The sequence below is a fragment of the Delphinus delphis genome, chromosome 17, assembly GCF_949987515.2.
Source record: "Delphinus delphis chromosome 17, mDelDel1.2, whole genome shotgun sequence".
Classification (NCBI taxonomy): Eukaryota; Metazoa; Chordata; class Mammalia; order Artiodactyla; family Delphinidae; genus Delphinus; species Delphinus delphis.
This window is the reverse complement of record NC_082699.1, coordinates 17,266,533-17,294,388: the sequence shown is the minus strand read 5'-3', so window position 1 is coordinate 17,294,388 and position 27,856 is coordinate 17,266,533. Positions and strand designations below refer to the sequence as shown.

Here is a 27,856-nt window from a genome sequence, read left to right as displayed (position 1 = left end):
CTCTTCCGCTGCCTCGTGGCGGGGTCGCCGCGGGGAGGGGGCCGGGGCCTGGAGCGTCGATCGCGGGCGCCCTGGGGTGAGGCGCCCTCCCCGCCCGGCTCAGGACGGGCGCGCCGCCAGGGCTGGGGAGGGGCGGCGGGAAGGGCGGGGGCCGGCGCGGGGCAGGGCCAGGCCGGGCTGCTCCGGGGCCGGCGCTCTCCGAGAAGCCCAGCGCTCGCCCCGAAGGTGTGCGGAGCGCGTGCCATGAGGACCCTGTGGATGGCGCTGTGCGCGCTGGCGCGGCTGTGGCCCGAGACCCTGGCCGGCTGCGCCGACGCGGGGCGCTGCTGCCCCGGCCGGGACCCCGCCTGCTTCGCCCACGGCTGGAGGCAGGACAGGGTCTACGGGACGTGCTTCTGCGACCAAGCCTGCCGCCTCACCGGGGACTGCTGCTTCGACTACGCCAGGGCGTGCCCAGGTAGGTGGCGGGCCCGAGGGTGGGCAATCGTCCGTTCGCCCGCAGCGGAGGGGCACAGGGTCCCACGCCAGGGACCGCAGCCCGACAGCCAGGTGTCCCGGTGCCGTCTATCCCGGCCCACCCCGGATGCCTCCATCCAGGGTCCTCCAGCACCCCGCTCTCTAGGTGCACCCCAGACTCTCCATTCTAGGGTCCCCAGCCCCCTCCATCTCGGGATCTCCCCGTCCTCTCCATCTAGACCTACGGCTCCAATGCCCCCTTCCCACCAGAGCCTGGGTGGAAGGGGCTGGAGCCCTGTTGTCTGGAAGGGCGCTGGCCACCTCTGCCGAATGAATCCCTCCGCCTGGGAGCTGCGGCTTGGTAGGGCCACCTCCCACCTGGAGAGATGGCGCTGACAGGTCCCAGAGGCACGCCCCTGTGCTGGTTCTGCTGCGTGCAATCTGTTAACCCTGGAGAGGGGTGATGAGCGGGGGGGACGTGTAATTATCCCACTTGGCGCCAAGGTCTTGTCCTGGGAGGGTACTTTCTTCTGAAGAACAAGTTCCTGGAGGACCACAGTTGTCCTCACCTGCACTCCAGCGTGTAGCACAGCCCCTTCCTCCTAGGAGGTGTTCCATATACTCGTTGAATTCAATTTTATCCATATAGCATGGTAAAGATTTTTATCTCAAAGTTCCTAGTATGTTTTTAATCTTGCCGGTTTTCCTTTAGGGTCAATCTTTTTCATCTTTAAATCTCCCACAATATCACAGCCCTTGATATAGGCTCAACAAATGCTGATTTAATTAAATTAAAAGGTAAAGGAAGACATGGTGAGTACAGTCCTGAAAAAGAAGGCGTACCTGAGAAAAGCCAGCTCTGGAAATAAAAGTAGCCCTGATCCCTGATAATCACATCACCCCAAAAGCCACACATATATTAGGGTTTGACCTCAAGGAGCCCGGTGTTGTGGGACCTTCAGCATCTTCCTGGTAACCTGCAGGGCTGTGTCATTTCCCGGCAAACAGGATGCCTGGTGGAGACTAGCACCCCTTCTGCCTCTTTTCTGCCGGGAGAGGCCACCAGCCCACCGCAGGGAGGTCACCCAGGCCTGCTGCTGAAAGAACACAGTTGAAAAACATTAAGATTTTTAAAATCTTGATTGAAAGCTAATGATTTACCTGAGAATATTGATCTTTTTGATAAGCTTCTTTCCCTCTTCTGCTCCAAGGCCAGGGTACTTTACTACTAAAGTAAGGTGAAGAGTCAGTTACTTAGGGAATGTAGTACCCTTGGGCCAGGCGTCCCCTACTCCCTCCCCACAGAATCCTCCCTAAACTCCTGTTGGCCTCAGTTACCTGGATCACTCAAACCTTTCCACCATGGCAGCCTCTCTCAGAAACCTTTTCTCTCAAGGGATCTGCCTACATTTTAAAGGTAAATACAGAATTCCTGCAGTTCAGATAATGGGCCCCGGTCTGTGGTAAGCACAGCAAGACAAAAACAATGAAGACACAATCTCTGCCCCCTGGAAGTTCAGAGCGGAGCAGGGAAACACACACAAAACCATTTGCAATATGCTAAGTGCCAAAATAATGGATCCGGGAAGCCAGAGAGGAAAAACTCAGAAGACCAGAGGAATTCAAGGAAGACTTCCCAGAGGAAGCCTGGTCCCAGAGAATGAGGAAGACGCCTCTAGAAGGGGAAGGGGGGTTCTAAGAGGAAAGCATCTCATGACTGTTCAATGTTCCCTGTGGGCGTCAGCGTTTTGTGACAGCGCTAGGCTAGGCCCTAAGGCTCACCTGGGGAGCAAGACAGACAGTGAACGCCGCTAGACAGGCGAGTGTCAGGAGGAAAACTGGCTTTTTCGTGTGCCCTAACAGCGCTATGAGGAGTTGCAGAATCCTCCAAGTCTCTATTTGGTCAAAAATTAAACCCTCATTTTCAGTCCAGAGATATTAAAACAAAGAGTCTATCATTTCGGACTGAGGATTTATTGGGGAAGTAATGGCAGAAGAGAGAAGACCTTACCATCTCCGGGGGAACTCAGAAAGAAATCCGAGGACCTTTGTGGCTAGGAGGAGGCTGTGAGCTGTGGGCAAAGAAGCCAAAGCCAGAAAAGGAAATGGTGCCTGCTAGGATTTTTTTTTTTTTTTTTTTTTTTTTTTGCGGTACGTGGCCCTCTCACTGTTGTGGCCTCTCCCGTTGCGGAGCACAGGCTCCGGACGCGCAGGCTCAGCGGCCATGGCTCACGGGCCCAGCCGTTCCGCGGCATGTGGGATCTTCCTGGACCGGGGCACGAACCCGCGTTCCCTGCATCGGCAGGCGGACCCTCAACCACTGCCCCACCAGGGAAGCCCCCCTGCTAGGATTTTTAAAGGAGCATTTTCAGGAGCCTTAAATGCCCTTCCCCAGGGAGTTAAGAGAGGCTCTTGCAGGTCTAGGCAGAAAGCAGACTCGGGATGGAAAAGGCTCCTCGTTGGTAGATTCTCTGTGCCTGGAGTTTTGCGGCAAGGCAGTAAGAAAATAGAGACAATTGGAAGGTGGCCCACTTGGCGAGCCCAAGCCTGCTCTGTCCTCAGAGCTGAGGGCGCGAGTGCAGGGCAGGACACAGCCGAGATGCTGGGTCTCCTCAGCCCTGGACCAGCATCACAACTGTGCTGACTTGGGGATCTGGGGAAAGGGGAGGTGGGCCTGCATTATTAACGTTTTCCAGCCGCAGGAGCTGGGGCTTTCAGAGGGCTCTCCTGTCACAGCGTTACCACAGGTGGGCAGCAGAGTGAGATCTGAACCCACGCTGCCTGCTTTCAAGTTGCCATCCGCCCCATCTGTTTGTGGCAACTCATAGCTGTAACTGATCATAACAGATAAGGTGCAGCGGCGCAGAGCCTCCAGTTACTCTATGTACATAGAGCCATTCGGCCTCTTAGAGTCCACTTCCTTCTTACCTAATGTTAGGTTAACTATTGATGCTGCCCGAAGCAGTTTTGACTGAAATGACATTAAACGTGAATGAAAAATGTAACTGTGTCAGTGGAACTTACTTCTAGCGCTTCTGATTTTTTCATCTTGAGAAACACATTATTTTTTGGTGTGGCTAAGAGATGACCGTACTGGAACTTTTTTTTTTCCTAAATAGAAAGTTGTTGTTTTTTAAAATTTATTTATTTTTGGCTGTGCTGGGTCTTCGTTGTGGTGCGCGGGCTTCTCATCGCCGGCAGCTTCTCTTGTTGCAGAGCGCGGGCTCTAGGCACACAGGCTTCAGTAGTTGTGGCACGCGGGCTCAGTAGTTGTGGCTCGCAGGCTCAGTAGTTGTGGCACACGGGCTTAGTTGCTCCGCGGCATGTGGGATCTTCCCGGATCAAGGCTCGAACCTGTGTCCCTTGCCTTGGCAGGTGGATTCTTAACCACCGCGCCGCCAGGGAAGTCTGAAAGTTATTTTTTTACTCAGTAAAATATAAAAAGAAGTTGAATCTGAAGAATTACTAAACTGCCCAAAAAAGTCAATTCTGAAATTAATCATCTCAGAAAAATCTAATTATGTTGATGGTATGGGTTTCAACACCAATAACGTATCTTCGTAACCACCCCCCACCCCAGAGGATAAAGGATAGAGAATTCTCCACTGGCTGAGCCTGATCAGGGATGGGGAGAGACTGAGGAGGGGACAGGTCTGAGTTACCCTGCCCTGAAGAACTTCCTGGAAGGCTTGCCTATCAGACTCATAACACGCAGTCTCTAACTCATTAGATGGGTTTGTGGAGTCTGCATTCTAAGACCGTAGAAGCAGTAGGTTGCATTGGATCTTGGATGAGCAACTTAAGGACAGAGTAATCATTAACCCAAGTGGAGCGGGACAAAAATTGAGTCACCTCTATAGCCCAGTGTCTTCTCCTAGATTTATGGGGAATCCAAGAAACCAACTGGCCGTGCTCTCCAGGTACCTCCCAGCTCTCAGTTTCCTTAGGTCTCACAACCCACCCAAGTATTCTTCATTTTGATCTCACTTTATGGACGAGGCAACCAGAGCACAGAAAGGTCAAACAGTGTGTCCAAAGTCACACAGCTAATACGTGATGAAGTGAGATTTGAACCCAGGAGCTCTGGGTCCAGAGCCCACACGTTTAAACGTTACGTTTTCACTGCCTCGGAGAAACTAGCCTTTATGAGAAGCTGTGGACTTTGCGGGTAGGCTCCATATAAATACTGGGAAAGTGAGTGAGTCTTCTTTCTCCATCAACTATTTTTCACCTCAAGGGTGAAAAAACGTGTCCCACTCCTCTTTGCAATCCCATAAGAGCTATCGCAGTGTTGTTTACAAACATTTGTCCGAAAACATATGACCACTGGTTTCCACCTGGAGGATGTTAACTGTGACTTCAGAGGGCCGTGCCGTCTGAGGCATATCCACATGTCCTTTTTAAAAATAACATTTTCTGGGAATTCCCTGGCGGTCCAGTGGTTAGGACTCTGCGCTTTCACTGCGGAGGGCGTGGGATCGATCCCTGGTTGGAGCACTAAGATCCTACAAGCCACCCGGCACGGCCAAAAAAAAAAAAAAATTCCTTCCTGATCACAAAATATATGTTTGTTGCAGAAAGTGTAGAAATGCACAAAAGAATTTACCTGGAAACTTACTACCCAGAAGAAGCATCATTATCTTTTTGATTTTGATTCCCTTTTTTCCCCCAGGCTTGCATGGGGTCTAAAATTCTGTTTTTCTAAGGTGACAGTTCATGTCACTGTCTTGTTACCATTTCATAAACTTGTCCAGTTAATGTCTCAAAAGAAAAAAAAAACGAAACAACCTACCAGGGGCCAGATAACATAAGTTTCTGCAAGAGGAAACAAATACTTGATCATTTTATTGGTGCTTTTTGAAGGGGTCCATAGGCACTTGGGCAATATTTATGCTCTCAGTCGTCTTTCAGAGAAGTTGTGACAGGGTTCCTGGGAAAGGGTACACATACATAAGGAGAGGGAAAAAGGCAGATGACATACAGTTAAAACTGTGTCACCATGAGGTGTGTGTGTGCGTGTGTGTGTGTGTGTGTGTGTATAAAGGGACGGTTTTATTTTTCCTCTGTAGATTGTCGAGAAACTGAAGTTACGCATCAATGGCACTGCTGCGGGTAAAGTGTGAAAAGAATATTTCCTTAGGAATGATAACGACTAGACCTGATTAGAACTTAACAATGTGAGGGAGAAAGTGCTTGATTGTGGGTGGCCTTCAACTTTTAGGTGGCAAAGAGCCAGGCCGGCAGGGCCAGATTGCAAAGAGGAAGGCTTGAGTGTCTGTGATTAACCAAGGTGAGGCTACACGAAGATAAGCAAGGCCTTACATTAAGAAGAAATAATCCAGACTATATTTAGGAAATGAAGGAGCCTGGCTTTCAGCTCAGTTTGCTGCCGTGTGTGTGTGTGTGTGTGTGTGTGTGTGTGTGTGTTTGGCATCATCAAGAAAGGCATTAGAAAACAAAAGTTTTTTTTTATATTACCCTATGGTACCTGCATACTGAGAATAGTGTATCTAGTTGCCACCACTCACCGGGCTGTGAATGGGTATGGGGAAAGTCCAGCAGTAATTCTGAGAGGGGAAACGTCTATAGAGAGATGTGTCCAAAGGCTGCAGGGAAGGGGGTCTACTGAAACAGTAAGTCCACCAGCGGAACAGGTAAGATAAAAGGGGGTCTACTGAAACAGTAAGTCCCCAAGTGGAACAGATAAGATAAACACAGATTTTTTTCCACCATATTCTGAAATTCTCAAGTGAGGGAAATTGGACTCAAATAAAAGGAAATACCACTTCACGCCATAGATGTTAATATTAAAAGAGCTTGTCACTTTCAAGAGGTGGTACTGGCAGGGGCTAGACATGGATTAAGAAGGCCTTGACAGGGTGTGGCCGCCAGGAGAAGCTGGGCTCTACCTGACCTTAAGGCATGGAAAGCAATGCTCCTTCCAGTGGACACCCTGTGGGGCCACCATCGCCAGGAGAGCCCAGACAGCTCTCGCCCGGTTGAGGAGTGTCTTCTGTGTCTGGCTCTGGGAGTTTCTGACTTTGTCCCTTTCCTTCTACCGGCTTTCCTTCCCACCCTAGAGCCTCTGACAGTGCTTTGGCTTCTTACTTCCACAGTCTGTTTGGATGTAGAATGTAATTCAGAAAGGAGGAGCAACTCACCCAATGCCATTTCATTCACTCACTGATTAGACAAATATTTGCTGAGCGCCTGCCATGTGCCAAGTGCTAGGCATGAAATAAAAAACTCGGCAATAAACAAAATAAATAACTGTGTAATTTGAATTATGCAGATGTTAGAAGGCAAGGAGCACAGAGCTCTGAGAGGAAATAATTTTGTGGGGTGTGTGTGTGTGTGTTTGTGTGTGTCTAATTAGATGAATTGGCCAGGAAAGGACTCCCTGAAAATAAAATAATTCAGCTGGACCTCAAGGATGAGCCGAACCCAGCCATGCCCAGTGTGGGAGGAACATTCCAGCAGAGGGAGAATACAGACAAAGGTCCCAGAGTGTGAAAGAGCCTGGGTGGGTGTGGCAGACGGGTGAAGAGGCCAGAGTGGGTGGAGCTTGGGGCAGAGGGGGCACTGGGGGTGCCTCCAGGTGGGAGCAACGGGCAGGCACAGACAGGTCACCCAGGACTTTGTGGGCCATGCAGGGAGGTTGGATTTTATTCCAAATTCAATGGCAAAGCCATGGAAGGAGGTTAAAAAATCATTAAAAAAGAAAAAGAAAAGATTCGTGGTACATCTTTTAAGGTAATTGTACTTGGATATGACTGGATATCCTTGTTAGGACATGGAAAAATGTACCCTACTCTTGTGTGCAGATTCGTTATTGAACTGTGTGACTTTTCTGCTCTTGGCTGTTCTCCTTGTGGCCGTAGTGGGGACGTCTGATAAACAGAAAGCTCCAGAGGAAGGGGTACTAGCTGGTACGTCATGAAGGGCTTGATGATTCCTTGCGCTCTGGGTCTATCCACTGTCTCACTGCCCAGTGAGCCCAGAGCCAGAGGTGCCCAGTGGACCCAAAGTAGAAGCTTAGGAGTCTACTTCCTACCTCTACTCTCTTCTATGTCTTCTTCTCTGTCTCTGTTCCCCATTCCCTTATTATATTTCCTGGGATCACCTCCCCAGATAAATTGCTTGCATTCAGATCCATGTCTCAGGGTCTGCTTCTGGGGAAACTCAACCTGAATGTTATGTTGATTTGAAACAAAGGAGAAAAAAGGAGCTTTTGCCGCTCTTCCAGGCACCCATTAAATCTGGGCTTCTTCAGCCGCATAGCACAGGGAGATCGCCTGGAGGGGTGGGATAGGGAGGGTGGGAGGGAGGGAGACGCAAGAGGGAAGAGACATGGGAACATATGTATACGTATAACTGATTCACTTTGTTATAAAGCAGAAACTAGCACACCATTGTAAAGCAATTATACCCCAATAAAGATGTTAAACAAAAAAAATCTGGGCTTCTTTCCGCTAAAAGGGGTGGGAGGGTGTCATCAAATCCCAAGTATTAAGACACAGGGAAGCTGGGGCAGACCTGGAGTCAGGAGATGATTGTGCTCACTGGGTAACAGTCTGCCAGCCCCCAGTGACAGCCAGGGAAACGAGAAGGATGAGAGAGTCAGATTTGAAGACAGAATATTTTGATATGCTAAGTATAGATGTGAGTTAGGTAAGCTTTAGTGGGAAGGGAACAGGAACACTAATGGAAGAGTTCAAAAGGAAATCTGTGTCATGCAGTTGAGATATATGACTTGTGGTAATAAATCTGTCAGAAGTTTCTGTACTTCTCCCAAGCTCCGTGACAAAAGATCACCTGTGACAAACTGTAATCCAAATAATCAAAAGTTCACAAGTTAATTAATAATAGAATTTTTTGTGCAGAATAGGAATAAATACTTCAGACTCATCTTCCAGCTCAAAATATTTTGTGGAACCCCTTTCCACTGCTGAAAGCCTCTGTGAACTTTTTTCACTTTCTCCGACAGTAAAGTCCCCGAGATGTGATCGTTCAAGGCCCCAGAACTTTCTGATTCTCTTTATGAGGCTGTTAAAGTCATGAATTGGAAAGACAGGGCATAGTATTTTGCCAAGGACAAACCTTAACCCATAGGAACAACAGTTGATTCAATGATTCTGTGATGTGAGGACGTTGCCTATTGGTCAACCCAAATAAAGTAAACATTTATGAGACATGAGACACAAATATTGAAGAAATACTGAGAGACTAAATTCATCCCCCCATGTCAACTTTTACCATATGGGTAGGGTGTAACCCAAGGCAGTATTACTAAGTTCTGAGTTAAAGCCATGGCAAAGCTGTGTTTTTTTCAACAGTGCTCCCAGGACTTCTCTGGTAGTCCAGGGGTTAAGAATCAGCCTTACAATGCAGGGGATGCCACTAAGCCCACGCGCTGCAACTAAGACCTGATGCAGCCAAAAATAAATAAATAAATATTTAAATAAAAAAATTAAGTGCTCCCTACTTAGGCTATAACTATTTTTTTTTTTTTTTTGGCTGTGCCACACGGCATGTGGAATCTTAGTTCCCCAACCAGGTATCAAACCCGTGCTCCCTGCAGTGGAAGCATGGAGTCCTAACCATTGGACCACCTGGGAAATCCCACAAAGTTATATTTTATAGTGATGTCTAAATGTTTAATCTTTGAATTAAGTGTATTATTATTATTTTTTTTGCGGTACGCGGGCCTCTCACTGTTGTGGCCTCTCCCGTTGCGGAGCACAGGCTCCGGACACGAGGCTCAGCGGCCATGGCTCACGGGCCCAGCCGTTCCGCGGCATGTGGGATCTTCCCGGACCAGGGCACGAACCCGTGTCCCCTGCATCGGCAGGCAGACTCTCAACCACTGCGCCACCAGGGAAGCCCTAAGTGTATTATTAAGTGTAGTTCAAGTCCAACATAGCAGGGCAGGACTAGCTAGACTCAGGGATGAAGAGATTTGGGGGAGAAAGAGTTATTAAAGGAATTAAGGACAGAAGGTGTCTTTCTCAACCAGCTCCTAATCTGGCAGCCTCTTTAAATGCCTTCTGGTTCTATGGGCCAATTAAATCAGGGGACTGTGAAAATAAAATGGGAAGGTCAACAAGAGATGAAGAGCAGGAAGTGACCTGTTATTGATTTTCCAAAGGATGTGTGCCTGGCAGATACTGGGAACCAAGTCTCACGTGGCTCGTTCTTGCTTCGTTAGGTAGCTGACATGTGATGCCTGTGAGTTTTTAGATGATTAGTAACAGCATCTTTTAAAGCAGTCTGAAATTTTTGGATTACTGACCGAGCTTTATGTTGTATGTGACCCTTTTCATGTCAGGTGTAGTTATGTGCTACCAAAGGATACAGCTTCCAAACGCCATGAACCCTAACCTAGAGTTTGCTGAGAGGCAAAATGAGTTTTTTCAGGTACAAACTGTTGGAAGTCCAATCGGATTTCAAAGAAGTTCAGGTGTTTTCGTGGTGAAGACTCTGGAAACTTGAAAGTATGAGGGTGATTGGGAAAAGTGGGTCACATTTTGTGGGAAAGAAAGAGTTTTGGCATCCGGTTCAGGGTACATCTTCTGTCTCCTTGTCCTTATATCCAATTTCAAGTCCTCAAGTAATTCAATTTAAAAACTCATTACGGTCCTTTTAAAAGACTCCTTGGGATTTTAAATGAAAAAGTTAAATGTGCAACCGCATTGATTTTACAGTCTTGGACAGAGCATTGAGAGCCAGATTCTCACCCCGACTCCGCCTCTTCATGCCTGACCCTGGGTATTCTTACCCTCTGTGGGCCCTGGTTGCTGGTCTCTAAACTTCGCCTCTTACAGTGTATGAGCCTCTGAGCCATGGAGGATGGGACTAGAGCACCCAGGAGAAACCTACTGGGTAGGGGTCCTTCGTGCGGCCTAAGTCATGTTTTATGGAGGCACATTTCCCAATAAGAATTGGGCTTCCCTGGTGGCGCAGTGGTTGAGAGTCCGCCTTCGAATGTAGAGAACGCTGGATCGTGCCCCGGTCCGGGAAGATCCCACGTGCCGCGGAGCGGCTGGGCCCGTGAGCCATGGCCGCTGAGCTTGCGCATGCGGAGCCTGTGCTCCGCGGCTGGAGAGACCGCGGCGGTGAGAGGCACGTTTACCGCAAACAAAACAAACAAACAAACAAACAAAAAATTGACCTGGGTAAGTGGTAGGAGAAATACCTTTTCTTTTTTATATATTTTTTTTCCTTTATGTTTTCTACAATGAATGTGTGTTATTGTTATCATAAAAATGTTCTGGCCAGAGGAGGATAAAGTTACACTCAAAGGAAAACAAGAGCAAAGACCTGTTCTAAGCCCGGGGAGTAAGAGGAAGTACCCTGAAGACATCTGTCTCTTTTACTCGGGTGTGTCCTGGCTCAGACCCATCTTCATGATCCTGGAACATCCGCCTGCCTCTAAGAGATACTCATTTATCAGTTCACCATCAGGGCGGGTGGCATCAATGTCAACTTGGGGTGTTCCCCCGATCCAGGGCCGGGTCCAGGCGCAATGTACGCGGGCTGAACTTGACTGTGTGCGTTGGCGGGAACGGCCAGGCAGGCGCTGGGTTTGCTCAGGTGTGCGTCCCGTCGTGCTGTTTTTCAGCTCGCCCGTGCATCGTGGGGGAGTGGAGCCCCTGGAGCGGCTGTGCGGACCAGTGCAGGCCCATGGCCCGCGTGCGGAGGCGCGCGGTACGGCAGGAGCCCCGGAACGGCGGCGAGCCCTGCCCGGCCCTGGAGGAGAGAGCCGGCTGCTTGGAGTACGCGACGCACCAGGGCCAGGACTGCGGGCACGCCTTCGGTACTGCGCTTTCCCTGATCGCTGCCCCTGGGGTCTCTGGTGACTTTCCATCCCTTCGTCCCATAGAAGGCCATGTGCCAGGCCGGGAAAGTTCCATGAGCTGCAGGGAATGGGATGGGCCAGTCTGCCCAGAGGAGATAGGAAGCTCAGGAAATACTTGATCAAGGCATTATACGTCAGCTGTGTAAAGGCCTCCTCCCACCGCCTCCCAGTTACAACCCGGCGGTGGCCCCTTGCCGCTGTGCGTGTGCCCGGTGTACCGGACGCGCACTGTGGTTTCTGAGCAAACTCAGTCAAGCTGACCACAAAGGACTTCAGGTAGGATGAGAGTATTTCACTCAGGCTAGGATGTGTCCAGTAAGGATAACCCTGTTTCACCTTCCAAGGTCATTCCTGTTGAATCACGAATGCTTGCATACATGTGAAACTAGTAGTAAACATAGAAATTCCGAAAGGATATAAAATGATTAAAACACCTGCCTCTCCTCTCAAGCCGTCTGGACTGGAGCTGATCGGATCTATGATTCGGGAGGATCGTTCTGGCTGTGGCGTGGCCAAGGAGACCAGGAGGCGGCTTGATCATGAGTCAGGAGCCACAGGAAACACACAGACACAAACAAAAAGGCCAAAACAGGGGTGTTCATAGGGATTGAATCTGATAGAGCGAAACACTGATTTCTCAGGGTAGCAAAGATCCCATGTTTTTCATAGGAACCTGGAAAATTCCATGTCCGCGTGACCCTCACTAAGCCATTTTTTCCCTTTTTTCCTTCCACACACAAATATTTATTGAGAGTCTACTTGATGCCAGGCACTGGGCTGAGTGCCAGTTACAACGGGGGAAAAATGTTGACATGGAGTCTGCTTGTCAGGGAGATCACAGTCTAGTGGGAGGGGAGATGATACGCAGATAATCCTAGGAAACCAAGCCCAGGAAATTACAGCTTCAGTGTGGTACCACAAGTACTGAACAGGGGAGAGGTGTCGGGAGCTGTGAGTGTGTGTCGGAAGCAGATTCCCCCAGGCCTCGGTGGAGGAGGGCAACCCCAGAGGCCAGGAGGGGAGCGACTTCCCTGAGGATGTGGAGATGAGGCTGAGAACTGCAGAGCTACGTAGGCAGAGAGACCAGTGTGGCGAACCAGACAGTCAGGTGTAGGGCATTTGAGGGATTCGGGGACTGATCTAGGAAAAACGCATGACCACGAGAGTCAGTAACACACAACAACCTTACAGGGTTGCGTGAGAGGGGATGTCCAGAGGCTCTGATATGGTGACCCCCACACAGAAGGGGAAGAGAGGAATCTGCCAAGAGCTTGTGTGTCTAGGTGACGTTAGCCAAGCAGTGTGGTCTGGAGTCTCTGGGGGCTTCAGAGGGCAGGTGCCATGACGGCTTGGGGTCTTATAACCATAAGGCTTTACCTTATCAACGGCCGGCAGATGTTGGGTGTAATTTCACAGGGTATGCAAAACAGGCAGGACCTAAATGACTAAAAATCTGCTTGTTTGGCTGTTTTAAAAACAAATTGGGGCTTCCCTGGTGGCGCAGTGGTTAAGAATCCGCCTGCCAATGCTGGAGACACGGGTTCGAGCCCTGGTCCGGGAAGATCCCACATGCCCTGTAGCAACTAAGCCCGTGCACCACAACTATTGAGCCTGTGCTCTAGAGCCCGTGAGCCACAACTATTGAGTCCGCGTGCCACAGCTACTGAAGCCCGCACGCCGAAAGCCCGTGCTCCGCAACAAGAGAAGCCACCACAATGAGAAGCCCACACACTGCAACCAAGAGTAGTCCCCACTCGCCACAACTAGAAAAAGCCCCTGCACAGCGACGAAGAGACAGTGCAGCCAAAAATAAACAAATTAAATAAATAAAAATTTTTAAAAAATTGGATGTATAAAAGTTTGAGTTTGGTGCCAGTACCTTTTTTTTTTTTTTTTTTTTTTTTTTTTGCAGTACACGGGCCTCTCACTGTTGTGGCCTCTCCCATTGCGGAGCACAGGCTCCGGACCCACAGGCTCAGCGGCCATGGCTCACAGGCCCAGCCGTTCCGCAGCATGTGGGATCTTCCTGGACCGGGGCACGAACCCATGTCCCCTGCATCGGCAGGCGGACTCTCAACCACTGTGCCACCAGGGAAGCCCGGTGCCAGTAGCTTTTGAGGCTAACAGGTCTCAGCCTGCTGTGAGAAAATAAACCACCTAGGGCCCATCTTTGGCTGATTTATATAACACGGGGGAGGCACAAGGCCCATCTGAGAAGCCAAAGGAAGGCCAGTGTGTCGGGAGCAGAGAGCGAGCCTTCTGGGCTGACACCCCCCTGGATGCAGGGCCTTGGGGTCCCTGTTTAGGATTCTGGTCTTTTTCTTAAGAGCCGTGGAAAACCTCTGGGATGTTTTCTGCAGGTGCCAATGTGATCAGATCTGTGATCTGAAAAGATCTCTTGGGGAGTGGAGTGGGTAGTGGCAGGGCCAGGGCAGAGGCCCTTCATGGATACAGCAGTCGAGTTGAGCTCGCAGGGAAATAATTTAGGGCTCACAACAATGGTCACAGAACGAGCTCTCATTCAGCTCAGGCACTCTGCAGAAACACTACAGAAAGGCTGAGGGAGGAAGTCGCTGTGGGACATTATTGATTTTTTGGATGGCTGTCACAGCCTATAGCAGATCTATCAGAAAAAGCAACTGCACCATTCAGTTATAGGGATTGGCTGCTAGACCGTATACCTGCAGCACATCTGAATCTTCATTGTGGCTCCAGGATGCCCAGACCCCTTCCCCTTCCCAGCCCTGGATCTCTTCAGAGAAGGATGATGCAGGTCACAGGAAAGGGAACAGGAAGCATGAAAATGCATATCTTCCATTTATTTGTATTTTCTTCAGTTTCTTTCATCAGTGTCTTATAGTTTTCAAAGTAGTGTTCTTTCACCTCCTGGTTAAATTTATTCCTAGGTATTTTATTCTTTTCCATGCAAGTGTACATGGGACTGTTCTGTTAATTTCTCTTTCTCATAGTGTGTTCCTATGAGAAACCGAATTCTTTTATTTGTTCTAACCGTTTTTTGGTGTAGGCTTTAGGGTTCTCTCTATATAGTATCATGTCATTTGCAAATAGTAGCAGTTTTATTTCTTCCTTTTCAATTTGGATGCCTTTTATTTCTTTTCTCTTACCTAATTGCTGTGGCTAGGACTTCCAATACTATGTTGAATAAAAGTGGCAAGAGCGCCCATCCTTGTTTTACTCCTCTTAGAAGAAAAGTTTTCAGCTGTTCACCATTGAGTATGTTAGCTGTGGGTTTGTCAATAAGGCCTTTATTATGTTGAGATACGTTCCTGTTATTCCCAGTTTGTTGACATCAACAACATAAATGGATGTTGAATTTTGTCAAATGCTTTTTCTGCAACTTTTGAGATGATCATATGATTTTTATCCTTCGTTTTGTAAAGGTATCACATTGATTGATTTGCAAATCAATGTAACCATCCTTGCATCCCTGGAATAAATCCCACTTGATTGTGGTGTATGATCCTTTTAATGTATAGTTGGATTCAGTTTGTTAATATTTTGTTGAGGATTTTTGCATCTATGTTCTTCAAGGGTATTGGACTGTAATTTTCTTTTTTTGTAGTGTCCTTGTCTGGTTTGGGTATCAGGGTGATGCTTCATAAAATTTGTTTGGAAGGTTTTCCTCCTCTTCAATTTTTTGGAAAAGTTTGAGAAGGTTATTAAATGTTTTTGAATGTTTTGTAGAATTCTCCAGTGAAGCCGTCTGGTCCCGGGCTTTTGTCTGTTGGGAGATTCTTTTATTACTGTTTCAATTTCCCTCCTAGTAATCAGTCTATTCAGATTCTCTATTTCTTCGTGATTCAGTCTTGTATGTTTCTAGGAATTTATTCATTTGTTCTAGGTTGTCCAATTTGTTGGTGTATAATTATTCATAATAGTCTCTTATGATCCTTTGTATTTCTGCGGTATTAGTTGTAACTTCTCCTTTTTCATTTCCGATTTTATTTATTTGAGTCCTCTTTTTTTCCTTGGTGAGTCTAGCTAAAGATTTGTCAACTTTGTTTATCTTTTCAAAGAACCTGCTCTTAGTTTCATTGATATATTCTACGTTTTTTAGTCTCTATTTCATTTATTTTCATTCTGATCTTTATTATTTCAGGAAGAACTGAAATAATATTTTTAATCCTCATGAAACCAGGACTTGATAAACTGTGAAATTCTCAGCCTACCAAAATGGTGAAGGACAGTAAAATGAAGAGATTCGCTCACAGGAAAACATGTTCTAGAGGAACTCACGCAGGGTGTGGTTGTATTTCTGAAGTCAATACTTCAGAAAGCTGGAGGTAACAAATTATCACAAACTTAGTGACTTAAACAACACAAATGTATTATCTTAGAGTTTTATAGTCAGAAGTCAGATAGGTCTCACTGGGCTCAAATCAAGGTGTAGGTGCGGCTGAATTCCTTTCTGATGGCTCTGGGAGAGAATCGGTTTCTTTGCGTTTTCCATCATCCAGAAGTTTCCTTGTCCCATGGCCTCCTTCCTCCATCTTCACAGCCAGAAACATTGCATCTTTCTGTGCCTTTCTTCCACGGTAACATCTTCCTCTGACTCTTTGAAGGACCCTTGTGCTTCCATTCAGCCCGTCTGGATAATCCAGGATGATCTCCTTATTTTAAGGTAAACTGAGTAACAACTTGAATTCCTCTTTGCCTTGTAACATAACATATTCACAGCTTCTGGGGATTAGGACACAGACATCTTGGGGAGGGGCCATTATTCTGCCTGTCATGGACGTAGGACAGTGTCACATTCTTGGTTTACACATGAAGACATTGGAGCTCAGTAAGATGACAGCATTTGTAAAGGGACCAGAATTTAAACCTGGATCTCATGGCTCTAAATCCTGTGGGTTCCCCCCCTTGATAGTTTTGCTGTTAAGTGTTATCATTAGTTATTATTATTATTATATTGCAAATTAATATTGATATTGTAAATTCATTACTATTCATATATTAGTAGCAGTATTATATTTTAAAATCACAGTTACAGAATCTGGTAACTAAGTAGAAATATAAAGGCCATGCAAGGCCAGTGAACGAAACATGATCACTGAGACACTCTTATTAATAATCAAGTAGCCATTGCATTCTTTCTGTTTCATTTAACGTGTATCATGAGTCTATTTCTATCATAAAAACAAATGCAAAAACCCATATTATATATTTGTTGCCCATCCTGACAATTGTTTATATGCATTTTCCTCTTGCGAGATTGCCGTGCGTATCATGAACCGTATACTTCCAGGCTGGTGTTATTTGTCAGATTTTCACTCTGTCGTCTTCTACACCATATGCTACAGACTAGTGGTTCTAAGCCTGCTTTTGTGGCACCCCGTTGTGTCAGAGGGCTTTATGAAATTCTCAAAGCAAATTTAATTTACTTTCATGTTCAAAGTAAGCAGGTGCAGTGCCACGCTTTTAGAAGTGGAAGTTGTTGTAAAAGCGAACAGTGGTAGGTGGAAGGGATGCCAGAAAAGCTGGCAGATAGTCTGTTAACAGAGAATCTATTACATTGAATATTGTTGCCAGAAAGGGGAAAGGAGGGGTCGCTGACGTTTATTGAGAGCCTTTGTCCTGGGGCACCGGTTACGTGCTTCCACACAGAGGCAAAAGCGGGGCTGGAGGCAAAAATCATTTCTGAATTACTTACTGCTCTTAAGTAGTGAAAAATTGAATTTCTGGGGGATGTTGAAAAGTGGTGCTGGTTCAGAGCTCGCCAGGAGATCTGGATCGTTTACTCTAGACTCTTGCCAGAGGGAAGGACGCCCCCCTCGATAGAATGTGCCACCGAACCAAGCCCGGGCTGGAGGAGGCAGGAAACGGAGGAGACAAGGTCCAGGGTTACTGGCTTGCTTCTCTGATGGGTCATAAGCACAGAGGCTTGACACTGGGCATGGATAGGAAGTCTTCAAGAAGCTAGTGTCTGTACTGGGGCTCCTGCTTGGTCATTTACTAGTTATTTTCCCTTCACTTAACCTCGAGGAGCCTCAGTCTTCTGATGAGAAAACCTGCTCAGAACACCTCTTGACAAAGCTTTGGTGAAGATCAGTAACATACGACGTGAAAGCACCTTGCAAACGAGCAGGCTAAGGCTGCACACGTTCAAGGAGCCATGCTGCTCCAGGCGTTAATCTGCGCCCACCATGAGCCCTCCACCACCTCCTGGACCACACTTCCCGCCCCTCCCCCATGCCTGAGGGAAATCCGAGGGTCAGGGCTACCATCTCCCTCTCTCCTCTCTCAAATCTCACTTCGCATTAAGGGCAGTGATCAGGCACAGGAAGGGAAAACACAGCCGAATTTAAGCAATTCATCGGTAATATGCTGCAATATTGAAACTTAAAAGAGTGAAACTTTGTCATCTGCATTGCAATAGAGGCAGCCTGCCACATTTCGACATGAGCCTTGAATACGTTTCTTAACCTCTCTGGGCCACAGTTTCCTCATCTGTGAAATGGGGAAATAATAGGGTCTATCTCAGAGCAGGGTTATGAGCATTAAATGAGTTAACACATGAAAAACACTTAGCATCATGCCTGGAAACTTAGAGGTGCATCACTGTTAGCTTTTATTTTTATTATCTTAGAACTTCTTCTTCAGATTTTGTATCAGAAACTATAGTCATACACTTGCCCTCTACTTCCTAACCAAGTTTCCCACCCACCCTCCGAGTTACACATTAAGTGCACTGCCTTCGAACTTTTGTAATAATACCTGCAGTACCAATTAGGAGCTCAGATAAATGTTTCGCGCTAAAGAAACACATCCTGAAAATGTTATAGTTTGACTGATATAATGCTACGTGGATGTAGCAGTAAACGCATTCCTCACTTAGTGAATAAGCCTATAAATGCGTCAGAAGAACAGAAATGAAAACAATACATGAGAAAATGAAAAGCCTTTCGCTGTTTGTGTTTCTGATAATTAGGTCTAAGAGAAACAGAGAAGGATCCTAACGTACATGCATTCACTTGTCCTTTTTGATTCCGTCCGTGGATTTTGGAAGTGCAAAAGCTACAGTCACATTTAGAAAGAATGACATGTTCTCTTTGGAAAACAAACATGTTAGCACAGTGAGGAAGAGCCACTCGGCTGGGAGTCTGTAGTTTACACTAGATGTGGGTAGCGTTTAGACTCCAGAGATTAGGTGCTCAGACACACGGGGCAAAAGCTATGCCTGCGACGCTTAGGATCAAGTGGCTACACTTGTCTTATATTCCCATGCCGTAGAAAAATGACTCCTCATTCAGAAAATCTAAAGAAGAATTAAGGCTGCCATCTTGTGGCAGGAAGGAGCTTAGCAAGATGAGCATGCAGGCTTGAAGCCTCTATTTTGCTGCTGGTACCCGCACGCCCTTGTGCTCTTGTTGATGATGGAGCATCGCAGAAGTCAACCTGAGCTGGTATCTCCCCTTCCTGGGATGGTCCAGTTTCTGAAAGGAAAGCTAAGAAGGATGGTTGAGCCATCTCAGCTGCAAGGCTCAGTATAGGAACAGAAGACCTCAGGGAAGTAGGACCCGTGAACCTCGGTGGAAATTTCATTCATTCATCCATTCATTCATTCCTTCATCGACCCATTCATTCCTCGCACACATATTTACTGAGCATGTAAATGTGTGAAGGCTCCCGTAATGAACAAGGCAAAACCCTGCCTTTCTTGAATTGACAGCAGGGTGGAATCAAGAGGTTATCTCCAGGTGCTACACAAAGCAACAGATGCCCCTCCCCCAGACTTAGAGATGAAATAGGAGGTAGACAAACAAAATAAGAGAGCAGAGGTGGGAGGGAAGGATTTCTGGCTGTTTTCTTTTCTCCCACCCAGAGTGTCAGAGGTGGGAGTGGGGAGAGGGGCGAGGAGAGATGCTTTAGGACCTTTCTTCTTTGAGTTTGGTGTAGAGAGAGTGCTATGCTGGCCGGCACCTGGTGGTCACACCCTGGGCTCTAGGGTTGATGGTGAAACTTCCAGGCTGTGGTTATCAGAATACCTGGGAACATTGACCCTTTCCTCCTTTTGTTTTTTCCCTTTCTCATTTCCTGTCTCTGGTTGTCTTTTTTTTTTTTTTTTCTCCTTTTACCCCCTTTTCTCTCTTACCTTCCTTCCTTCCTTCTCTTTCTCCTTTTCCTTTATTCTTTCTATCTTTCCCTTTTCTTCTCTGTGTCTCTTCTTTCCATTAAAAAAAAAAATCCTCAGGCTTCCCTGGTGGCGCAGTGGTTGAGAGTCCGCCTGCCGATGCAGGGGACACGGGTTCGTGCCCCGGTCCGGGAAGATCCCACACGCCGCGGAGCGGCTGGGCCCGTGAGCCATGGCCACTGAGCCTGCGCGTCCGGAGCCTGTGCTCCGCAAGGGGAGAGGCCACAACAGTGAGAGGCCCGCGTACCACAAAAAAAGAAAAAAAAAATCCTCTCCCTTTCTCTAGTACCTTACCTTTTTTCCTTGGTTCTCCCGACCTGCCCATCTTTTTATTATTCCCTCTGGGCTGTGCTTCCTGGCCCCTCTCCTGCCTTTCCACGCAGTGATCAAAAGCCTGCTGTTCCCTTCCCTACCCAACTACACTGCACAAAGCTTTATGGAATTCGTTTCTGGGGACTCTGACTTCACCTCCTTGCACTCCTTGATGGTGTCCCATAGATTTAGGGATGGAAGGCTTTAGATGGGTTTGAAACCAAGTTTGGGAAATGTCGCTCTGGGTACTTCAGGCTTCATGTGTTCAAGGTCATTCTCCTTTTCCAGTCCCTGCCTTTATAACTACCTCTGCGTTCAACAAGCAGCGAACAAGACAAGCGGCCTCCCCACAGTGGTCCACAGACACAGAGGATGCTGGGTAACTTGCTGTTTTTTTACTTATGTTTTTCCGGTTAGTCGGTCAAGTCAGCCCACAAAGGAAACTTGCTACATGGGTTTTCTTCTGTTATTTGTTCATTGACAAATACGACTCTTTATCACAGAACTGGGAAGTACTTGTCCCTCCCCTGTTTTACATTTAAAAAAGATTTGTTTCTGGGGTCTGATCCCTAAGAAGAAACATGCTGTATAAAAATGAGGTGATACTATTTTGTCAGTCCCACTAAGGCTGCTCATCTTATAGTCCTTAGGGGACTGTGGACTCCAGCACCGCCTCTGTCTGGTGAATTTGAACGTGGCCTCCACCTGAGCTCTGAGGACTTTATCAAGATCTAATGGCTCAGGCTGGGAGGAACCTCTGACCTCACTAGAAATCCACCCTTCTGCGGTCAGAATAGAGACGCCAGACGCACTGCATGTTCTAATCCCCACGCTACCTCTCACTGCTCCTTAGTTTTCCTTCTTGTAAAATGAGAATATTAATTCCTACCCTGTGGGTTGCTATGAGAATTTAATGAGAAAATATCATTGAAAAGATGTCAGAGTTAAGCTGTCTGAAATTGACTGAAGCTATATCGAGAATTTCCTCCCTTAATACCTTAAGGTATCTAATAAATAATACTTACCGTCATTAAAGAGCTTCTTTGAAGCAGATTCTCCAGACACTTTCCATCTAACTTTTTACAGCTCATAATTGTGTGGATTTAAAAAAAAACTAGCCCATTTTAGCATAGTTAGGACCTAAAATGCCACATTGTTTTGTTTCCCTGAAGAATTGCAAAATTGTGTTGCTTTTAAGTACAAGACTCTAAAATATTCACCCATGTCTGGATGCGCCCCCAGAGCCTTCAGAGTTTAGTCACATAATAGAGTGTTTCCTGCAGCTCAGTATAAGGTGACACTAGTCTGTTACAGGAAAACATGTCTCAGCTTCCCATGTCCTTTTATCTGTGATGCCCAGTGTAACTTTGATGCTTGACTTCAAGTCAAAACTCATCTGCCAGGTGGGGAGAACAGGGAAGGCCCCAGGAATGTTTGTGGGGCAGAAAAACACAAGTGCTGGGCTGGAAATCCAGGACTAGCCGTCCTGGGGCTCACATGCTCTCAGGCTCAAGCAAGGTCTTGTTCACTTTCCGTAATTCATTAAAATCTCAGCAAAGTTATCAAGGGCAATTTTCCTGCTGAAGTGTGCTTTTAGACACAATTTCGTGGTCAGACTAGACAGAATATGAAAACAAGTTTCTGCAAATTCGTGTTGACCAGATAATTCAACCGTGGACTGAAAAACAGCAAAAACGTTCAGTTGTCAGTCAAACATCATAGCTCAGCGAATGAGAAACCTGACAAGGCATTCTGTGACCTGTGACCACGCAACGCCCTACCGTCTCCAGGCTGTCCCGTGTCCTCGGGGAGTTCCGGCTTCCTAAGCCTTTCTCCAGCGTTAGGCCATTTCTAATTAACAGCAAGTGAAATTGCTCCTTTTTTTTTTTGCCCTAGATACTGTATGGAGTTCAAGACAGAGTCATTGACTCACCACTGCGCCACGGAAAACCGGCCCCTGACCCGATGGATGCAGTATCTCCGAGAGGGCTACACGGTGTGCGTAGATTGTCAGCCTCCAGCTATGAACTCTGCGAGCCTTCGATGTTCTGGAGACGGCCTGGACTCTGACGGGTAAGGGAGGGAAACTGGTTGGAGGATTTTTCTTGGGACTCATTTGGGGAGATCTGTCCTCTCCATGTCTTGAACAGCGGACCAGGATGTAGCAGATCAAGGCATGATTTGGGGAATCAGAACAGTGAGGAGAACATTCCATCTGGCAATTCCAGAGTCCAGGACCCAGTTCATACTCTGGGACTTAGAGGCTCTGTATCAGAGATGCGTGAGTGAATTTGGACATTGGGGTTCAGGCCGAGCTCACAAGTGACTACCGAAGACCTGCCCAGTAGCAGCCGTAGACACTATATAAACCGATGAGTTTGTCTTTGCTCTAATAATACTGTATTAATGGACACTAAAATTTCAATTTTATATAATTTTCATGTATCATGAAATATCCTTTTGATTTTCTTTCAACTCTTTAAAAACATAAAAATCATTCTTTTCTATTACTATTTTTTTCATTGAGGTATAGTTGATTTACAATATTATATTAGTTTCAGGTATACAACATAGTAATTCAAAATTTTTACAGATTATACTCCATTTATAGTTATTATAAAATATTGATTATATTCCCTGTGCTGAACAATATATCCCTGTACCTTATTTATTTTACACACAGTAGTTTGTACCCCTTAATCCCCTCCCCCTAGTTGCCCCTCCCCCATCCCTCTCCCCACCTGGTAACTACCAGTTTGTTCTCTGTATCTGTGAGTCTGTTTCTTTTTTGTTATATTCACTAGTTTGTTTTATTTTCTTAGGTTCCACATATAAGTGATAACATACAGTATTTGTCTTCCTCCTTCTGACTTATCTCAATAAGCCTAATACCCTTCAGGTCCACCCATGTTATTGTAAATGGCAGAATTCCATTCTATGTCTGGAATATGTCTATATCCATTTCAACCATTGATAAACACTTAGGTTGCTTCCATGTCTTGGCTATTGTACATAATGCTGCTATGAGCATTGGGGTGCAGGTATCTTTTCGAATTAGTGTTTTCGTTTTGTTTGGATATATACCCAGGAGTGGAATTGCTGGGTCATAAGTAAACATCATTCTTAACTCATAGACTACACAAGGGGGTGGGCTGGATTTGGCCCATGGGTCACAGTCTGCTGAACCCTGCCCAGGTGATTCGTACCCACTGCACAATTTCAGAATCACTGCTCAGTGGGGTAGTCATAAAATCATGACTGAGATAGTAGCCGTGTGCCCGGCTCTGCAGGGTCAGAAACTCTTTTGATGTTCGGAGCCCCCATTTCCCAGTGTGGGGGGCAGGGGGTTCTCCTCGCACAACACGAAGCCATTCGTGGGACGCCAGCTGGGCATCCAACAGTTTAGCTCAGTTCTGACACTATCTACCCAGTGATGGCATCAGATTCCACAAGGTGAGGGGCTCAGTCCTACAAGACCGTTCCCTTCCGCAGCCCCCTTCCAATCCCATCCTCAAGCTCAGGCTGTTACCTGTGCTTCTGACCAGCTGGCTATAAATCGGAGATGCCCATGACCTTCTCCTCAGGTTTGATTAATTTGCTAGAGCGCCTCACAGAACCCAGAGATACATTTACTTACTAGATGACCAGTTTATTGTAAAAGGATATAACTCAGGAACAGCCAGATGGGAGAGAGGCACAGGGTGTGGGAAGGGGTGGCATTCTCCCCACATCTCCACGTGTTCACCCGCCTAGAAGCCCTCTGAACCCTGTCCTTTTGGCTTTTACAGAGGCCTCATTATGTAGGCATCATTGATTAAATCATTGGCTATTGATTGATTCAACCTCTGGCCCCTCTCCCCTCCCTGGAGGTTGGGGATGGGAGGCGGGACTGAAAGTTCCAACCCTCTAACCACCTGGTTAGTTCTCCTGGCAGCCAACTCTCAACTTCAGGTGCTTCCAAAGATCACCTCATTCACATAAACAAGACATTTGCGTCACTCTCAACATTTAGGAAATTCCAACGGCTTTGGGAGCTGTCAGCCAGGAATGGTGAACAAAGGCCAAATATACTTGAAAAATATATTTTGGTCATTTGAATGACCAAATATATATTTCTTGTAAATCATCGTATCACAGAAGTCTACAGAAATCTATAGATCGTCCAAAAGAATTGACCCTTGAAAACATTTTACCACCCTAAAAATCCATGCCAGTCCTGTACTTATCTACTAGTTAAATCCCATAACACTATTCATAACCAAAAGAAGGGTAGAATTTGTGATGGGCACGGGTTATGGTTTTAAATATGTCAGACAGAACTGGGAAAAATACAGATTTGAAAGAAAAATACGGACCTTCCCTGTTAATCATTATTCCCATCGTATATTTTAATATTTAATAACTTGAATTTATGTTTATTAGTCCCCTGTGCCCAACAGCCTCTGTACTGAGTACACATACGAACAGTAAAGTGGGTAAGGAATTCACATGAAATAGAAACTTAATATTTAGACTTAATATTTTCCTGACTACCTCATCCATATTTTAAATTTAAATGAATATTATAATTTAATTTGTAGCTGTAAAGCTCCTTCAACCCAGGCTGAAATTCCAGTGACTTTAAAAATAATAATTTCAATACTATGGCTTTTTTCTTTTCACTGCTCCCATTTTTCATTATGGAATCAAAGAGCTGGAAAGGATTTCAAGGGATCGTTTGGTTCAGACCCCTCTAATTTATTTTTATTTATTTATTTATTTTGCGGTACGCGGGCCTCTCACTGTTGTGGCCTCTCCCGTTGCGGAGCACAGGCTCCGGACGCGCAGGCCCAGCGGCCATGGCTCATGGGCCCAGCCGCTCCGCGGCATGTGGGATCCTCCCGGACCGGGGCATGAACCCGTGTCCCCTGCATCGGCAGGCGGACTCTCAACCACTGCTCCACCAGGGAAGACCTTTTTTTTTTTTTAAGAGGGTATTAAATCGTTTATTGATTACACATGATAATGCATGATACACTAGCTTCATTCCCACCTCTAACTTTATCTGGTACCATAATTCAACTTAGATATATTGCATAGGATGTACCAACAATCATATTAATAACCCAAAAACTCCATGACTTTGCTTGGGTGACCCTCTTCACGGTGAACTCCAGGTCACAACACAATAACTGTCAGTTCAACTACACCAAGGTTTCGGAAGACAATAGCTTCTCCACCAAAGCAGGTTGTAAATAAATTTTAACGGAACCTGGCATCACCCTGAAGGAATTCTAACTTCGCACTGTTGGGGTAGTTTACCAAAATGGCTTCAGAGGAGATTCATTTTACACAGCACATTTTAAAAAAAGACACATTTATTCAAGCGTCATGATGAGACTATTACATTTAGCAATCAACAGCATGGGTGCAAAAAAGGAAAAAAAAAAAAAACTACATTAAAACTCTTTGTTGGGATGTTTTACACTTTCCACAGAACACAAACTAAAATAACCTGTTATACAATTAGTCATAAATACGGTCCTCAAGTTTTTTTGCCCATACACGTGAGTATTGTCAAAACATGTCTTCTTTGTAGCAGCCAGGCCCTGCCACCACTGTGCTCAGCTGAGTTCACACATCTGTTGTAGCCTGGAGCTTCCCTGTCACTTCTCTGGCTCTCCTCTCCTGCAAAGCTCTGTTTCCTGGCAGTAATCAAAACCTCCTCCCACTGCCATAGCTGCTGCTGGAACCGCCATAGCCACCTTGGTTTCATGGTTCGGCAAAGTATTGGCCTCCACCACCATAGGGGAGAACTTGTGCCTCCAAAGTTTCCTCCTTTCATGGGTCCAAAATTTGAAGACTGATGGTTGTAACTGCCAAAATCATTGTAGCTTCCACCACCTCCAAAATGGCTTCCACCGTTACCAAACCCATTAGAGCCATTTCCACTGCCACCATATCCCCCACCACCTCGGCTGCCACCAAAGGCACCTGGGCCACTGACGTTTCCTCCACGACCAAAGCTGTCATCGCCACCAAAACCCCCTCCAAGACCACCACCAAAGTTTCCAGAACCACTTGGACCTCTTTGGCTGGATGAGGCGCTAGCCATCTCTTGCTTAGATAGGGCTTTCCTTAGTTCACAGTTGTGGCCATTCACAGTGTGGTATTTCTGAATGACAATCTTGTCTACAGAGTCACGGTCATCAAAGGTTACGAAAGCAAAGCCTCTCTTTTTGCCACTGCCTCTGTCAGTTGTGATTTCAATCACTTCGATTTTCCCACACTGTTCAAAATAATCTCTTAGGTGACGTTCTTCAGTGTCTTCCTTAACGCCACCAACAAAAATCTTTTTCACAGCGAAGTGGGCACCAGGTCTTTGAGAATCTTCTCTTGAGACGGCCCTCTTTGGTTCCACCACTCTGCCAGCCACCTCGTGTGGCCTTGCATTCATGGCCGATCCACCTGCTCCACAGTGGCGTACGTGACCACCCCGAAGGCTCTGGAACGCCTGGTGTTTGGATCCCTCACTACCACACAGTCTGCAAGCGCTCCCCGCTGCTCACAATGGCACAGTGTCTGTCTGAGGACAGACACTCATAGGTTATTTCAAAGCGCAAGCCTCCGAGGAAGAGCTTCCGCAGCTGTTCGGGCTCTTTGGGTGACTCTGATATAGACATGACAGCAGTGGAGGGGGCGGATGTCGACGATGCTTACTCGGCGGCGCCCACAGGCAGAAAGGCCAGACCCCTCTAATTTAAATGTACACAAAACAGAAAGCCATTTTCCCTTACGTAGCGCTTCATATGCTCAGAGCAAGTGAGAGACACGAATGCAGTAACCTCAAACTACAATCTCAACAGGGGGTGTTCTCAAATAGGGATTAATTGGTAACTTGTTGTGACAGAGCCTGAAGAAGGGAAACTCAGTTTTGTGACCATTTTTTTTTTAATTTCAATTTGTAATACACTTCAAAACTCAAGGTGTGATCATTTTCTAAAAAAACCCAAAAAACCACAAACCTCAATTTCTAATTCTGTAAATTAGAATTTTCTTTGGTGTGCTTTAGCATAACTCACATTTTCAAAATATCATTTCAGAAATCAGACCCTCCACTGGCAAGCAATTGGCAATCCTCGATGTCAAGGAACTTGGAAAAAAGTTCGGCGAGTAGAACAATGTTCCTGTCCAGCTGTTCACAGTTTTATTTTTATATAGATTGTGATATAAGTATTTCAAAATGTGCTTGTAAACATGCTAAATACTAGCAAGTCATGTTCAGCGCTTCATAATTCTTTAAAAACCCTTTGGCCAAAGTTCCTGAGTATATGTCGTTGCCACACTCTGAAGTAGAGAAGGGAAATTTGGGGGCCAGTTCTCAAGAAACACAGTGCCTTTATTTTCATTTATACTAAGTTGAGGACCCACCCTAAAGTCTCCTGTGGTTTTCTGTCCTCGATCTGTCACCTGGAGTCTCCTCATTCAATAGGTGGCCCATTGGACACAGTGTTCATCTGTTTGCACTAAACTTACTACATTTTAATGGTCCATTTATTGGTAAGTTGTCATTTAAGGGTATCCACGATTTGAATCTTGCATTCTTTCTTTCTATTCTGTAATCTCTTAAAAACTTCTTTCTTTAAAAAATGTCTACAGATATATGTACACTCACACATACATTTCCCATGTATTATTCCATAAATTCTGAAATAATAAGTTCAAGCAAATTGTCACAAATAATTTTCCACAGGACAAGTTGTCTGAGATTTAGTAAGCATTTTGTTATGCGAAACCAACAGTTCTGCTAAAACTACTTTCTTTTTCGTTTTTGTTTTTTTTTTTTGGCCGCGCTGCTTGGCATGCGGGATCTTGGTTCCCCGACCAGAGATAGAACCCGTGTCCCCTGCAGTGGAAGCACAGAGTCCTAACCACTGGACCGCCAGGGAATTCCCTAAAAATACCTTTTTTTTGAAATAGAAGAAATTTTCTTCGGTTAATTGAAAAGCATCAATCAAACGTTCGTTATAGGTCAGCACAAGTTCCTTTAAATGTTATAATTTCCATGAAGTGAAATTTTGGCACCGATGAATGAA

General features: G+C 46.2%; 1 protein-coding gene and 1 pseudogene across 1 annotated transcript; one reads left to right on the top strand and one right to left on the bottom strand.

The window, feature by feature from the left end:
- The first annotated feature begins 243 nt into the window (after positions 1-243).
- On the top strand, positions 244-27,462 carry SBSPON (somatomedin B and thrombospondin type 1 domain containing). Its single transcript, XM_060035179.2, has 5 exons — positions 244-457; positions 11,078-11,272; positions 20,070-20,160; positions 21,678-21,854; positions 26,864-27,462. The coding sequence occupies exons 1-5, from the start codon at positions 244-246 to the stop codon at positions 26,979-26,981; spliced, it is 795 nt and encodes a 264-aa protein (XP_059891162.1). The 3' UTR covers positions 26,982-27,462.
- LOC132440205 (heterogeneous nuclear ribonucleoprotein A1-like) lies at positions 25,476-26,443 on the bottom strand (annotated as a pseudogene).
- Positions 27,463-27,856: the final 394 nt, after the last annotated feature.

What these genes read in the sequence shown, in the direction of transcription:
- SBSPON (XM_060035179.2), top strand. Translation starts at nt 244, where the DNA reads ATGAGGACCCTGTGGATGGCGCTGTGCGCGCTGGCGCGGCTGTGGCCC. An exon ending in ACAGACACAGAGGATGCTGG is followed by an intron (nt 20,161 to 21,677) that starts GTAACTTGCTGT and finishes TTTTTGCCCTAG; the next exon opens with ATACTGTATGGAGTTCAAGA. An exon ending in GACGGCCTGGACTCTGACGG is followed by an intron (nt 21,855 to 26,863) that starts GTAAGGGAGGGA and finishes ATATCATTTCAG; the next exon opens with AAATCAGACCCTCCACTGGC.